The sequence below is a fragment of the Epinephelus fuscoguttatus genome, linkage group LG2 (genome assembly GCF_011397635.1).
Source record: "Epinephelus fuscoguttatus linkage group LG2, E.fuscoguttatus.final_Chr_v1".
Classification (NCBI taxonomy): domain Eukaryota; kingdom Metazoa; phylum Chordata; class Actinopteri; order Perciformes; family Serranidae; genus Epinephelus; species Epinephelus fuscoguttatus.
Window position 1 is genome coordinate 22,647,323 of NC_064753.1, and position 16,691 is coordinate 22,664,013.

The following is a 16,691-nucleotide window of genomic DNA, read 5'->3' on the forward strand; positions in this document are numbered from 1 at the left end:
AGCTTATGATTGCAGACTGCAGAGCCATATAGAGATGGAATATGTTTTGCTATTGCAGTGTTTGGTATTACCCGTACACACTCAAGTTCTAATCCATTGGTGTTGTTTACTACGTAACTGGTGTTTCTACAAGCCCTGATTCATTAGGCCTTGGTTTATTTTATGCTATTCTCTGTGTTGTAGAACAAAGTGAAGTCTGTACTCTGATTGCCCTCCTTCACTGGTGATCGTTGGGAATTAATGCTGGAAACATCACTGGCTGGCACACTTAAAAGGAAAATCTAACATCCGGAATTGTCAAGCAGAATTCAGATATGTTGTTCTCATTATCTTGGACAGTGCACTCACTATTTGAGATAATAAACAGCTCTCTGTCCCAAAGCAATAAATGCAGGATGAAAGCTCTGATCTGTAATATCATTGGGATGTACAGTGCAGCACGCTGCTTTGAATATGAACCGAATGAACCGTAACCACACAGTGTTTGTTTGAGCTTCGTCATAGTAGGCATCCCTTGGTTTTAAATGCTGCACGCCAGAAAGCTTGATCATCGCCAGAGCCAAGGTGATGAGGTCAGTACTACTGGGAACATCACTGGAGGTGCCACTAGATATTAGTGCATGAATACATACTGGTATAAAGATGAGTTACTGATATTAAGTATACCACTGCAGATAGTACTTTAAGTCCTAAAATGTAATTACACTAATTTTTATAGTAGGCTTGTGCCAATTTCCGGTTTAACCGGTGTGGTTCGGTTTAAGAGCTCCACCCGCTTTAATTCACGTCAACTGGATAAACCGGAGGAGAGAGAGAGAGAAAAAAAAAAAGCTTTTCACATGGGCGGCGTGTCAAGGGACTATAGACTATATTCAACTTATCTTGCATTGTAGCATGCATTATGACAACTTAATAAGGTTTATGTTTATGTTTGTTTATAAATGAAGTGGAGGAGCCTACAAGTGTTTTGTTTAGTTTGTCTCAGAGGCTTCAGAGGGAGTCTGCTGTCTGCTGCAGCTGTGAGAGATCAAATTTCATTGGGGGCGGGGAAAAGTGCAAGGGAGTCAGCAGTCATTCAGTTTGTTGCCCTAGTAACCCGTTTCCACTGAAGAAGTTCCTGGAACTACTTGGGGGGCTGGAACTACTACAGGAACATCCTCTCGCTCGGCCCTCTCAACCGCCGTGTCTCCACTGAGAGAGCAGAGTCGGAGGAAGGTTCCTTGTAGGGTTGGGAATCTCTCTGTGATAGATGATTCGATACATATCTAGATACACAGGTTACGATACGATTCAAAAACGATATATTTTTAATACAGAACGATTCAATACAATTCGATACAGTGTAGGACCCATGCGATTCGATGCAGTGTAGGAACACTATGATTAGATACGATTTGATACGATTCTGTGGTTAACATTTGTTGATGTAGACATTAATCATATATTATAAAATAAAGAAGCCAATTCTATAAAAGTGACATTCCTACAGTATTTTCAAATTTGTAAAAGACCACATCCCCAAGCATTGTTGCTGTATGGCACTGGCAAAAATAAAATAAAAAGACAAACAACAACAAAATCACACATTTTCTCTGTTTTTGTATGTATCTTATATGGACTTGAGTCTGGAATAAAGTTTATCATAACGCTGTACAATATAAACATAAAGCAGAATAAAATAATAACATGCAATGGAGGGGCAGAATCTGACATCTCCTGTTATTAGTTGATATCATGGACTGTGATGACTAGCAGCTTATCACTGACAGCATGTCAGACTATTTCTCTGTGTTTGCTACACTCTGTTTGTCATTTATAAAAAGATAAATCACTTTTCTATAATATATCACTGATATTTCAATGGAATAAATCATTTATTGACTTATTCATACTTCAAAAACAGCATCAATAAGTGATTAACATAGGGGGGATCACAATGAAATAAATAAATAAATAAATAAAATAAAAATCATCCAGCCACCCTCCTCCTCTGACAAGTAAAGAACAGTCCCTAAAGTGCGGTGAGGTTTGTGGAAATGTGAACTGCTTGTTTCTCCTCTGACACGTCACATACCTGTGTGCTTCCACGGCTCGACTGTTCAGGTATTTTTGGGCAGTCATGACACCGACGAAGACTTCTTGGACCTGGAACCAGGCTTCTTGGTCGCCGGTAAGCCGTTATCTTGCGCCGCGGAGCACTATGGCCGCCGTATTTGACAGGAATACGTATTTCTGTCTGTGTCTGTGACCCCTGTTCAACCCACAACCGGCAGGATTCGCCTTTAGTTTCTGCTGCGGCTTGGCTGCTCCCTGGTTTATCCAACCAGCATTAGCTTCTGTTCCTCAGCTCCACCGGTCAAGCTGGCGCTCATGTTTACATCCATTATCGTTGTCAGTAATGCCTGCTACGGAGCATGCCGCCGGCTCTCGCGTTGTTTTAGAGATGCAAACTGTTAAAGCCAGTCAGCCGATTGCTAGTCTCGTGATACCCAATCCATGACTCTACAGTCGATTCATCTAAGGATTCATGGCTGAAACGTATCGATTGAGGAGGCTGCTACCAATGCAGCCGTATCTCTCGCTTGTCAAACCGGATATCCGGTCGTATCGGTTAATCGTTCCCAACCGTAGTTCCTTGGTGTCTTTCTGCATCTTCTTCTTCTTGTGTAACCTTGTGTGTATTTGCGGTTAATACAGCATTACCTCCACCTAGTGGATTGGAAGCGCATTACACCTATAATGGGCTTTTATTGGGAAAAATAGCTCAAATGCGACCCCCAGTGGTAAAATTAGGTATATAATTCGATATATCGGTTCGGTTAGATATTTGGCTTTAAATCAAACCGGTTGGAAAATTTTCAAACCAGCACAAGCCTAGTTTATAGGTACAGTTTGCAGTAAAAAAAAATTACTGTGCACTTTTATAGTCTATTTACCCTTAAAAAATGAGCTATATACAAGGAAATCTTTGGCAGCCATCTTACGTCCATATCTGAAAAGCAGTACTTGCATAATTCGTCTCTTTGTTGAAGCTCTTTGCTTCAGCTGGCAGCCAAACCTTTTGATAACTATCCTTAAAGGAGCATTACCCTAAAAATGGATGCTCATCTCGCACATCACCCAAGCAAAGTGGTGAAAATCAGCTTGGAGGGCTCAACTGTCAGGAGCAAAAGGTGTGCTCAATAGGTGGAGTACCCCTTCATTGTATTTGATTAAGGAGTTAGTGCTGCTGGAAATGTCGCGTTAGCTGTTGACACATTAAAACTAGGGGAGCACAGCAGGTGGTGAGGGGCCTCCGTTCAGCTTTGGCCCTCGGCCACAGTTGGCCAGGAGCCCCATTAGTGTTTGGTTGGTTAGAGTTATTATGTACAATGTGTCAGTGAAGCTGTTAATACATTTACACCATGGGAGCACTTGCGGTGCTGGAGAGTCCATTTAGCTCAGGGGCTTTGGCATCTTTCCAACAGCAACAACTCTACATCAAGAATCACAGATTAAAGGAGTATGGCGATTGCTATTAGTTAATACATGTACACCGTGGGAACTGAGCAGAGGTGTTATTGGATTATGGATTGCACCCATTGAGAGATGCTTTCAGTGTGAACTCAGGGTCCCGGTAAAGATTTGACAGGTAAAATAATTTAATCTGCACCTTTTCCCAACAATTTTACTTGGGTGTGAGGGTGCAAACTCTGCCAGAAAAGGGCCAGTCTGCAACTATAGTATTCAGGCCCGCCCACAGAAATGGCTGGGCCCCTGAAAATGTCCAGTGAATGGGCCCTGCCTAAACCTGCTGTACTCATATCAAAGTATGCATATGCACTCTCTTTGTCTTAGTTTAAATCAGTAATCTTCTAAGGTTACATTTTTCAAAATATTTCTTACCACAGTCACTGCCACTGTTTTTTTTTACATTTTACTAAAGCAACAATTAATACAATGTTTTTTTGTTGTTGTTGTTGTTGTTTTAAGAAATAGTAAATATGGGGCTGACCACTTGTGAGTGACTTGTGGCAGGATTTTTAAAATGTATTTAAAGGATGCAGAACATTACTTTGCATTTTACCAACCTGCATTTTGAGTTAAGCTGCAGTAGGTTCCAAAAATGTTTTCATTTAGAAAAAAGTTAACTAATCTGCCAAAGTTTTAATCACCTTGAAAGATGGATTTTCCCAGACAAATTTCAAATGCTAACATCTGTCCAAATCCCTGATTGGCAATATGTGCACACGGTCTGACATTTGTTCTGGTTCCGCTTGGTTTTAACTATACAGCCCCCTGGAAACCAAACAAGAAATTAGTGATTTTTGCCAGGTATGAGGAGTGAGATTTGACAAAACATCTGTTCCAACTTTGGCTTGTGGCAAGTTACATGCTGTGGATACAAATATAGTTCACTCCAGTTGCTATTTTTTTTTTTTACTGTCAGGTTACTAGAGGTCATTTTCCATTCTCATTCCATGTGTTTTTTAAGGAGGGACAGCTCACAGACAGCATTGCTCACATCACATTTTGGTCATTTGGAATAAATTTATAATGTATGAATATCACCTAATTACCTCTGACATTTATTTTTAATGTATTAGTTTATTTTAATCTTAATCTTTACTTTATTTTTTTATCACTGGGTGTTAACACTGGGAGTGTGATGCAGGAGTGGTTTGTGTTTTGTTAAGTGACTGTGGAAAAAAATAATTCCATCATAAAAACTGGTAGCTCCATTAATTTTTAATGACTGTTGTGTTAATGCAAAAAACCTTCTCCGCATTTGCTACTCGTGAGTCCAGTAATTACAATTTATAATTTAATGTCAATTTATTTGCATCAAGCTTTTATTTGGATTTGAATTATGATGTGTCCGTGCCTAATGCAGTGCATTTACACCACAGGGAGGAGGTAAGAGGGTTATGGCGGTTGGCTTTTATGCAGTAGCAACTGCTCTGGTGCATCTTTAACAACATATTCAAGGAGCTGTTTGCTTTGCTATTTTTAGTGGATGGTTAGCCAATATGCGTCACTGTATATTTATAACCATAGGAGAGAGCACTGTAAAGGCAGTGCAGAGACCTTGCTTAGGAAACTTCTTTTCAGCAATAGCTGGTTGGGCCTGACCTCTGATGTCACACATTAACAGATGGATCAGACAGATGAACAGATGAAGTTCTGACTGAACAACGACGCAGAGACAGACCTGAAGTCTAAAGTTAGTGATCATATACAGTTTGATTTGTGAGCAACAAGAAAGTGTCTTGGGTTTTATTTTTCTCTTAACAAACCCTTCCATCCACGTGTAGCGCAAATTTTAACCAAAATTTCAGAAAATCAGCAAAGGAAAATGCATGTTTATGTGTTTTTCCATCCAGTATTGTTATTAATATTGGGAGCTGGTTCAAACATATAAGCCATAGGTGGTTCTAATTCTCCAGTCAGGTGCCACTGCAGAAGATGAGGGCACAATGAAATGACGTAATTAAAAGAGTGCCAGTCAGACCTCAAATGAAGTAAAACAATGGATGTTTAATCATGGAGTGCACACCGGATAAAGAGTTTTATAGGACTAATATTATAACTGTGTTCATTAAACACCATCCAGAGAAGACAAAGAGAGCTTGCCGTGGCTTGTGCAATGACAGCACGTCACATGTTCGTCATCATTTATTCTCCGTATGTTTTCTTTGCACTTAGTTGCATTAACGTTTTATCAATACACATTTTTTCTCACCCCCTTCAAGCCTAAAAGAGGTTACACTGAGTTTTTTTTTATTAGCAAAGTGAAAATGCAAAATTGAAAATTAATCTCTTAGAAACTCATTATGAGGATAAATATCATTTATCATTTTAAAATTAGTTTCTTTAGCTTTTGGTGAAAAGGGAAATTAAGGTACCTGGTTCTAATTCTTTCTTATAAATCAATTCCAGGTGCTCATGAAAGTTAGATAGCTTAATTGGTAGTTTAGCAATACAGAATCGCATCTGACCAAAAACTTTACCCCACCACATTTAATGAGTACTTAAGAGGGAATATCAAACCAGAATCGAGTTTTACCATTTATTCATTGCCTCATAGTCAGTCACAATAACCCCCCCAAACAGTTTTCCATATCCCCTTTTCTAAGACAATAAATAAATATGGTGAAATAAATCCCTCTGTAATCAAAACTTTAGTAAAGACTTACCATACCAGTCTCAATATTTAGAGCATCTCAAGTTCATATATTTTTTCTTATATCACCTCATTTTTAACTTGAATCTCATAAGATTTAGTGGAGGGTGGCCAGTTATAGCCATTAGCTCACATTTTGTTTAATTTAAAAAGAGTCCAGAGGCTTTAGAAAACTCATTTATCTTCATGATTACTAGAGGGATCTGTTGTGACCTCTTGAGGAAAATGGTAGTATCATCTGCTAGCTGAACTATGTCTGTTGTATCTGGACTCAGTGTAGGGTTATCTTTTAAATAGTGTCCAGATATATCTTGTCGTAGCGGTGTGACGAAAATAGAGAAATGGAAACTAATGGTGGAGGAGGGGATCAAACAGAAAATATGATACCAGTGTCTATGTACAAGGCTTCTGCAAGACACCGATAGTAATTTATCAATAATTTAACAAAAGCCTTTATCAACATCTCTCTCATCCACCTCTTCCTGTCTCCCTCACTTCCTCATTCCTTCTGGCTCTCATCTTTTACTGCCGTCATCCTTCATTTGTTCTTTTCCTCTTAACACAACTTTACTTCCCCTCTGACTCTGCCTCTGTCCTTCCACTTTGCATTCTTCTCTCCCTTTATCCCACTTTGCATGTTACGTTAGTTCTTAGCCTCTATCTCATCTTCTCTCTGCCGTTGCTCACTTCTGAACCGCTATTGAAATGTTGCCCTGGTCCAGAGTTGCCATAGCAACACACTGACCTGCCCTTAGGCTGTGAAGGGCCGGAAGGGACAGCGGCAACAGAGGAACATCATCAGTCACTCGTAGTAGACACACACACAAACACACATACACATACACATACAGGAACGCCTATACAAACACAGAGACATACAAAGGGTATGGGGCATAAACAAGAACAAACAAACATAAACACATAAGTAGAAAGTTAAAGCATTTAAGACTGATGGTGCAAGAGGAAAAAGTACTTGAGATTGCTCAAACTGGAATCCAGTAGCTTCTTTGCATATGGCGTCATACATTGGTGCACTGTCTGGATGAAGGGCAGGCAACCACAGGCAAAGACTACCAACACTGCACAAATGCCAATGGTCTGCACTGTTTCTGGCTGTTACAGTCAGTCATACTGGGACAAAACAAAAGCCACTTTACGTCCATATATAGTAGGACATAAAGGACAGATGTTAACAAAAAACAATCAAAACAAAACTGGGAAACGGCAGCAGATGTGGATCAAAAAACTCCATCTTCAGTCCAGCGGAGCAAAGACCATGAATGTCTAACTTTAACATTAAAGGCGTGTTAAACATGCTTTGAGCTTGATGCAATCCCAATGTGCTCTGAAAACTTCTCTGTGTTTTTAGAAAATAGTAGATAAAGTTTCTTTGGCTAACTTTAGCTAGTAATGTTAGCCAGACAGCAGCACATCCATGTACAGAGTTTAAAAATAAGAGAAGGTTATATTCAAGCACATTCACTCACCTGGCCAAAAATAAGACGGCAGTCTTGTTCAGTCATGGACCCAAGGACACACAAAACAGTTATAGTCCACTGGACTCTTGTACGCTTTCATGAGTTTGCAGTATAACATAAGTCACCTTCCTCTATTTCCAATTCACTCGTATATGGCTTTATCACTTCCTGCCCTCCATCTGAATTTTGCATTTCATAATAGTCATGTGGTTGCAAACAAGCTATTTCCTGGTCAGCTTAATGGCTGAGAAGCCAGTGAGGGATCACATTGTCATGGCTAACCCCAACTATTTCTGCACAGTAGTGCACTTACATGAGTGCAGGGCAGGGAAAATGGACATCCCAAAGTATGGTAAAAGCAAAGTATGTTTTAGTAATGTGGATACATCATTGTAAATTAACTTGCAAAAGACACAGTTTGGTATTTCTGTATGTAAGAGTGTAAACATTTAGTTGATATGATTTTTCTTTTGTGTTGTACTCCTGTGTTCGGAATATTTCACTCCTACAAAATCTGTTTTATTTAGATAATGAGAAGGCTGCATTGTCCTCTGTGCGTTTTTACACATCTGACCATGTTTTGTTTTCTGATTGGTCCAGAATTGTAATGCACACTTTGCTGTGAAATTACCCCAAATGACCTTGACTTGCAAATCATTGGAATAAATGAAATGAAAAACAAAGGAGTCATCCAATATTAAGTAATCAAAGTGATTAAGCTACTGAATACAATTGCAAGCAGCTAATTTGAACTTTCCCAGGCATGAGGTTACAGCTAAACAAGGTTGTATAGTACTGATTAAAAACAAAGCAAACAAATCAAAGCCCTGTGAACACAGCCGACATTACTCTCTCCAGCCACACTGTAAATATGTAGCAGTAACCCAAAAATAATACTGAATATTAATAACGACTTGAAACAAGCAATTTATACATAAATTTGTAGTGAAAACAACTCACTTACTGTCTTCTGAATATTACTTTAACATTTTAGACAAGGGTTAATACGGTGAACACCTAGACTTATTGAGGCTGATGTTTAAAATCTATAGCATGCATGCAGGTCATAACCTGCATATTACCCCTTGCTTAGAACTACAGTAAAGCCCCTGTAAATCTGTCATTATCTATCTCATAAATTTATTAGGGCTGTCATTATACGAAACTGCAGAACAGACAGAAAAGTATTTTCTCTACTTGTATTTGGTGTCTTCTCAGCATTAAAACTGGTGCCGTTTGAAAATCTCATTATTGCCTGTTTTTGTAAGATGCAAATGTCTGTCTACTCTAATAAAACACGAAAATTAAAATTACTCAAATAAAAAAGATACAGCATTGTTTGATAAATGTGAAAAATTTTCATTTTTCATCTGCTTGGTAACTTCAGTGGATTTCATTTCAGCACCAGGAGCTGTCCATATTATTAACAGCCTCATGCATGGTGCAGCAGTATTGTAACATGAGATTGGTCTGTTTCGAGACTGGTCTGAAAACCACTTTTTAAAGGTATCAGCCTCGTCTTGAACTGGGCCTCATACAAAGAGGACTCAGGATTTTATTTCAAGCTTCGTCAAGGCCATAACTACGGAGTTATCAAATAAATTGCCTGTGCAAAAAAAGGAGTGTTGAATAAACATGTTTAGTTGATTATACATACACACACACATTTGTACAATATGACAATAAAAGAGGTGAAGGAAGAGGAATCTTCATTTGTTTTCTGTGGGTGTTTTTATAGGAAAGTGGATCTTTCAGATCAAGTCGAGGAATGCTTTTGATTTGCATGTTTCATATGTTACCATGAGGGTGTCATGCAGTGTTGGACTTGCACTAATCTGGTCTTGGTCTTGCGCTGCCTTGGTCTTGTCTCGATCTTGATACACGCATCTTACTCATGACTTGGGCTCATTTTAGGTGGTCTTGACTACAACACTGTGGTGCAAATTGAGTCACTCTGTCTCCTTTCCAAATTGGATATTGATTTTGGTTAAATTTGTGTAATTTTCAGTAGAATTTACACAATGTCAGCTGCCAGATCTTGTCACAAAGAGCCACACTTTATATATACCTTCATATATACTGTATCTCACATCCTGCCTACATCAGCTCTGCAGGTAATCCACTGTTTTGCACATAGAACCAAAAGAGCATGTTGTGATTCAAAAGTCTAATCTCAGCAAACCAGACTGCACTGTTTAACATTTGACGTCTGAAAAAGGAACAAAGCTTTATTGCCAAAACTCAAATGATTTCTCAAAAGTGCAGCTGTTGTTAAGTACGAGATTAGCTGGATACTGACAATACTTGTGAACACTTTATCCTTCCAAAATACCCCCCTGATTATTTCAGACATCAGTCTAAATGAGGGAGTACCTTTGTGTACCAGGCTGGCTTGTTAAAACATGCCAGCCTGGCAGACACAGGACTGTACGGTCACATAAGTGTGACTAACGACTTGGCTCAGACGCATGATTCCTTTCATTCTCTCTTCCTTTCATTGCTTCTTTCTGCCCGTCCTTCAGTCAGTGCTGTTATTTAGGGCTTGAATTTGGTTGTGTGTCTCACCTTGTTAAAACAAAGCAGGCAGCATGTTTGCACAGAGGAGGGCATGGTCAGCTGAGTGTGAGTAACTTGCCTCTGATGCATGACTTCATACAATCCAAATAATGAGTCAATTAGTGTAAATTATACATGTTTAGGGCCCACTGCAATTAGTTCACCTCTCCATTTTCCTGTCTGACTAGAGTCTCGTCTTTACCCTTTCCTGTCTCCTCCTCCTCCTCCTCCCCTCTTGTCCTTCGCTCTCCCTTCCTCCATCATTCTGTCTCTAGTCTCCACCCCTCCCTCTTCCTCATCCTCTCTTCTGTCTCTTCATCTTCCTTTCTTTTTTCTCCACTTCCTCTCCCTTCTTTGTCTTCCTCTCAGCCCCCACTCCACCCCTCCCTCCTTTCTCTCTGTCCTAGTTCTCAGGGTCTCATGGTGAAGCTTTGTCTAATTACCATGCTAGCGTTTAATTGGAACAGCATCCACAAACACACAGACTGACTGACTGAATACCCCTTACATGTAGACACAGTGCATTGTCCATGCACATACGTGCACACATAAGAATTTGCCATTTGGATACATATTACACACACAGACACACACACACACACACAAACACACATAACACACCCAGCAAGTTAACATGCTCCAGTTATACAAATACACACAACACACAGCGTACACCAGGGTCAAAAACCGTGGAGTTTGTCCAGGTTGTACTACAGCCACTGTGCTGATGCCCCTTCTGTAGAGCTATGGCATGTTGGCTACAGTCAGAGATTGATTTTGGCCTAGTTATACCATGAGCTGCCTGTAGCTGCTCCCACTGTAGCGCTGTGTCATCTAAGAACTGGCAACAACAGATGCACATTGGGAAAAAAAATGCTAGCCAGACATCTAAATACCACACACAGTCACTTTCACATATTTTTAGGTTTCTAGCAAACCAAACATACACATCTATCTTATTTTGTGTCCATTCTGATGTTTGGTATTTGGTCAGTTTTGTCCGTAGTGACTGTAAAATAGGGAGCAATTCAAATCTATCTCAGTGTTGATCTTACGAGACATATTTGACATACTTACTTGTGTGTGAATCATCACATGATGTACTAGAATATTCAAGAGATACTGTTAATTTTTTCTTTAAATGTTTCCTATATCAGTGGTAGTAAACCTAGGGGTCAGAACCCCGAACAAGGAGCCTCAAGATCAGTCTGAGGGGTCACAAGATGTCCAAGAAGAAAAACAAAATACTCATTTCTTGCTGTACTTTTTTTCTCGGGATATACTGGATAGTTTTACCTCCTAAGGCAAGTAAAAGCTGCTCAAGTGAAGCATCCTGAGAAACTGAAATTAGTCTTTGATTGAATGTGCTTTTAGCTCATTAAACCAGTGACGCTGTGTAACAAAAACATTGGTTTGTTTTAATGGGTCACAAGCCAGAAAGTTTGTTAGATCATTCCCCTGCATCATAGATTGGCACAAACACAGCCATGATTATAAATGTGGTAAGTTCTCTGTTGCTGAGATGTTAATAGCTGCTTGGCTCTTCTTTCGTCGGTTGATTTGTTCATTTGGTTGTTTTTGGAGCATATTTTTTTGTTTGTTTGTGTTTTAAAGATAGGATACAATCAAAAATAATGTTCTCTGTTTTCTTCTTTGTGTTACAGTCCTGCCCAGCCACACATGTGGCACTCCAGGCCTCATCCCAAATGGAGTCATTCATGGCTCGCGGTACAACATGGGGGACAAGATCCGATACAGCTGCGAGTCAGGTTTTGTATTGGAAGGACACAGTATCCTCACATGTATTGTATCACCTGGCAGTGGAGCGCAGTGGGACTTCCCATCACCATTTTGTAGAGGTAAGATGTTCTTTATTCTCTCTTTTTTCTCTTCAGTGTCAGCCATTTGAAGCTCCTCTTGTTCTTAAAATAGATCATAAAAGTCTGTCATATCTGATATGACAACTTGCACAGACACATGTCCCGAAACAGTTAGCTACCACTGTTGGCTCATAAATGAAGTGTGTTTCTAGAAATGCCTTGAGCCAACTCCAACAACAAAACTGAGATACAGGGTAAGGAAAAATAAGCACTCTAAGTGATGGGTTCATGAGAATTGAATGACCTTACATGAGGTCACAGGCCTTAGTGCATTGATTACTTTTAAAGCAGAGCAAGGTCTGACTCATAATACGTAACAAACCATTGTACGAACCAGATGGAGGCCAGAATCCTCACGCAAAGTCCTTCTAATAGTTCATTAGTCAACAGACAAGAACAGATCTGTCCAGGTTTACACCAGCAGGGCCAGTAGATAGTTAAACAGCTGAGCTCAGGGATTCAGTATGTTGTAATAAATCTCTGGAAAATTCACTTTATTTTTTTTCTGTGGCTTAAATTTAACAATTAGATTTCCTGTGTCTAGTTAATATTTAATATATAGTTAATATAAAATATTATCCTTCGTTTTCACATTGAATACATCACTGATGCATTAATAGAGATTCAGTGACAATAGATTGATGATAAAGGTGAAAATTTCAATATTATTGTTATTTTACTTGTAATAATAAATTAATCTAAAAGTTATATATCAGCTTTTGGTGTCATTATTTTTTCAATTAAACATTTATTTAACCACAAAAGGTTAATCATCTCTTTTATAAAAGTGTCATGGCCAAGACAGGCAGCAGCACATTAAAACAAAGTTGCAGACAAACAACATGTAACAGTTACTGGCAGTAAGAAAGAAAAATCAGATACACACACACACACACACACACACACACTAAGAAATCAGGTGAGCATATCCTGGATATTTAGTCAAAGCATCTACAACTTGGTGAACCTTCCTCTGACTTAAAGGGATAGTTCAGGGTTTTTTGAAGTGGGGCTGTATGAGATACTTGTCTATAATCAGTGTCTTACATACAGTGAAAAGTAGTTGGTGTGCTCCCTGTGTGGAAAAGCAGGCAGGTATAACACCCCAGAAGCTCTGCAATGCATTGCTGTGGATTAGGGTTAACAGCAAATGTGTTTTAGCCCGTTAAAAAAAGGCCTACCTAAAAAATCAATCTCAGTCTCAAGTGGATGCTATATTAATAATATTTTCACCGCTTTACCTTGCTGTCAGACAGCCCTTTCCTTTGGCGCTGCATTTTCTCAACTATATAATGTCCATATTCCTACGCAAAAACGCCCAACTGTGTTGCTGTTCGGGTCAAGAAGTGGTGTTGCGCGATCCACAGCTGTGGCTAGTTGCGCTGAATATAGACATCAGTACCACCTGCAAGACTGAGAAAACTCAGCGTTTGCAGTGAACATTTCTCTCAGGATTATTTCAAATCACCCTCAAAAAACCAAGAGAAGCGCTTGCCAAAGAGCACTGCTGTAGCCAACCATAAAATTTGCTAAATACCTACAAATAAAGGAAACAACTTACCAAACAACCAGTGAAGTGTGGAGTGCTGGCATCCTCTGATTCATAAAGATGCTGAAGTTGTGTTGTCTAAGTCCACGCAGCAGTAACTCTCTGGGTCTGGGGGCATGTGTTTACAGTTCACAGTTAGCTGCTGCTTTTTCTGGGCCTCACTTTTCACAGAAGTTTCCCTTTCTCTCTCTGTATTGGCTCCTTCAGTCTCCCTCCGCAAAGGTTCTTCTTCTCTGTTCTCTGGTTCATTAAGGTATCCCTTTGTCTCCACAGTGAACGGCATTTTATTTTTGCTATCATGATCAGTCACTTTTTTATTTTCTTGTATTTGTTGTCTTTTGATAAACCACTGAAAGTCTGACCTGAACAATTGACCTGCGACGTAGCACAGTGCATGGCACAGTTGGGTAGGAATATGGAAGTTATACAGTTAAGAAAATGTATTAAATACTAATAGGACCTTTTTGGCTAAAACACATTTCTCTGTTAACCCTAACCACAGCAAAGCATTCCTGAGCTCCTGTTATGTTAGTCCAGTCTGTTCCTCCAACAGTATCTCATACAGGTACCCTCTTCAAAAAACCTGAACTGTCCCTTAAACATAAGCTATTGAACATACTATGAAACTAAAATAACATACTTAAATGTATAATAAGGTATGGGCATCAATTATTTAATCAATCAATAAAAACTGTATTCGAATAGCACCTTTCATACAGAATATTGCAATTTGTAGTGTTTTAAAAATGGCTGACAATCTGGTGATAAGACAGTCAAACAATTTGAAACACATGCACATGAGAAATGAAAATGATGAAAGGGAAATAATGAATCTAAGAAGACATAAACCATTGAGTAGGGCAGCAGTGGCTCAGGGGGTAGAGCAGTTATCTGACAACCGGTACAATCGGTCAACATGTCAAAGTGTCCTTGGGCAGCAAACTGAACCCCAAATTGCTCTCGAGGGCTGTGCCATCAGTGTGTGAGTGTGTGAATGTTTGTCTGATGAGCAGGTGGCACCTTGTATGGCAGCCTTGGCCACTAGTGTATGAATGTGTGCGTGAATGGTGCTAAGGTTGTAAGGCGCTTTGAGTGGTTGCTAAGACTAGAAAAGCGCTATGCGACTGCAGTCCATTTACCATTTTACCATTTAGAAGACAATAGCAAATAAACTGGAAAAATGATCAAGCCAGTGCGGGGAAGAAAGAACCAGAATCAGTGTATGAAATATTTGGAGAGTTGCTGTCTTCTCATTCTCTGTCCTGCTGCCTCTCTGTCTCTTTCCAGCGGAGGGAGCATGTGGCGGTACGTTACGAGGGACCGCAGGCTCTATAACCAGCCCTGGATACCCTGCAGAGTACGAAAACAACCTGGACTGTACATGGTCAATCCTCTCTGAACCCGGGGACACTATAGCTCTTGTCTTCAGTGACTTCCTTTTAGAAGACAAATACGACTTCCTGGAAATCAGCGGGACAGAAGCACCAAGCATATGGTGAGATACATTTCATATGCAGAACACAATTCTTGAGTAGATAAATAGTCATGTTGGAGGCACACAAGTGTTTGTGGAAATCAGTAGGAGTGACACACCACGCGCTGAGTGGAGCCATAATGAAAAACACATTCACACAGTCAGCACTGACAAGTGAGAGGTAAGAGGCGTGGACATTATAGCTTCTGTGTTTTAGATTTAGAGGATAACACACACAAGACACCACAGCCTCATTCTGTAAATCAGGTGGGGACAGGATACTACTCTACAAGAATTAGTAGCCCAGAGGCTTTTTTTATTCTGTTAGCTGACTTGTTCACATTAAAGAGAACTGTTGTTGTTTTCTCTGCAATTTTCTCCAACTTGTATACTTTCAAGGGGGGGCATTTGATATTAAAAGAGGACTAATGATGTTTTTAGATGGATACAACTACTGATTGATTAGCTGCACAGGAGTCCTGTTGATTTTCCTGATTTATTCAAATCCCACAGGGAAGGTGATAAATTGTTGTTTTCACTCCCATTTTCTGTGGTCGCTTTTGAAAATTGGCACTCTGTTGTAACAGAGCACACTCTGGTTTTTTAAATTTAAAGAGCTGTTGGAATTCACATTGGTTTGTTCAGAATATCACACATCTCCATTGAAGGTTTAGATGTGTTTTTGCAGGTGTGGAGGCAGCCTAACAGTTATGCATGCAGGGTTGTCGTTGGTTCAAGTTGCTGGAACTGCTGGGAAAATCTAGAGAGGGGGAAAGTAGTTTGGCCTCCCTCAGTTATAACAACAGAGATGCCTTTGAGCTCAGAAATCGAAAGTAGTAGACTGATTGTTTGGATGGCTCCTGGGTTTCAGTGAGGCATATATATATGTGTGAGAAGGAGAGTACAAACAGCAGCAGTAACAAGCTTTTACTTGATAAATGACGCTACACTTAAATTAGAAATGAATTAAAAAATGCTGTCATTTATTACAGCTTTTATTACACCAAATTTTATATCTGATTTTCAAGAAATGTTTTCTGTTTAACCAAAGAAATATGTTATTGTTTTCATTTTAAAAAAGCACAGATTAAATCAGTGTATTAGTCTCTGTGTTAATTGCTGCCACATAAAATTATTTGAGAATGTTTCTCTAAAATGGAGAGTCATTTGCAACATCTGTAATCTTTTGTTTAAAAATAAGATGCATTCATTCTTTCTCTGCCCGTTTCATCACTGCTGAAGTGTCCCGAAGGATCTGCAAAACTGCACAGGGTGACGTGGCATTTTCAATTCAAGTGGCAATACGGTTTTAGAATCTTAATCTTTATTCATCTTCTCTCACTGGTCTGTATGATTCCTAAAAATGCATTTAGAGGTCACCTGCCCTGACCTGCAGAAACTATCTCCCACTTTTCATGTTCTCTTGACTTCAGCTGATGGATGACATTGTCTTCCGTGTGTAGAAAATGGATCATGATTGTGGCGCAACCTGCAGGAGAAAAGAATGGACAGGCCGACAGATAAATAAGTGGAGGGAAGGAGGCAGAGAGGATAGCACTCGATGGAAACAAAAGGAATGGAGAATAATTGC

General features: G+C 39.5%; 1 protein-coding gene across 2 annotated transcripts in view; it reads left to right on the top strand.

Moving 5' to 3' along the window:
- LOC125906310 (CUB and sushi domain-containing protein 1-like) overlaps nt 1-16,691 on the top strand; it is a 537,329-nt gene that overhangs the window by 256,557 nt on the left and 264,081 nt on the right. For both annotated transcript variants that reach the window (XM_049604892.1, XM_049604902.1), the window contains exons 4-5: nt 11,862-12,056; nt 14,914-15,121. In XM_049604892.1, the coding sequence (XP_049460849.1) occupies nt 11,862-12,056; nt 14,914-15,121 (403 nt within the window). The remainder of the gene's footprint in view (nt 1-11,861; nt 12,057-14,913; nt 15,122-16,691) is intronic.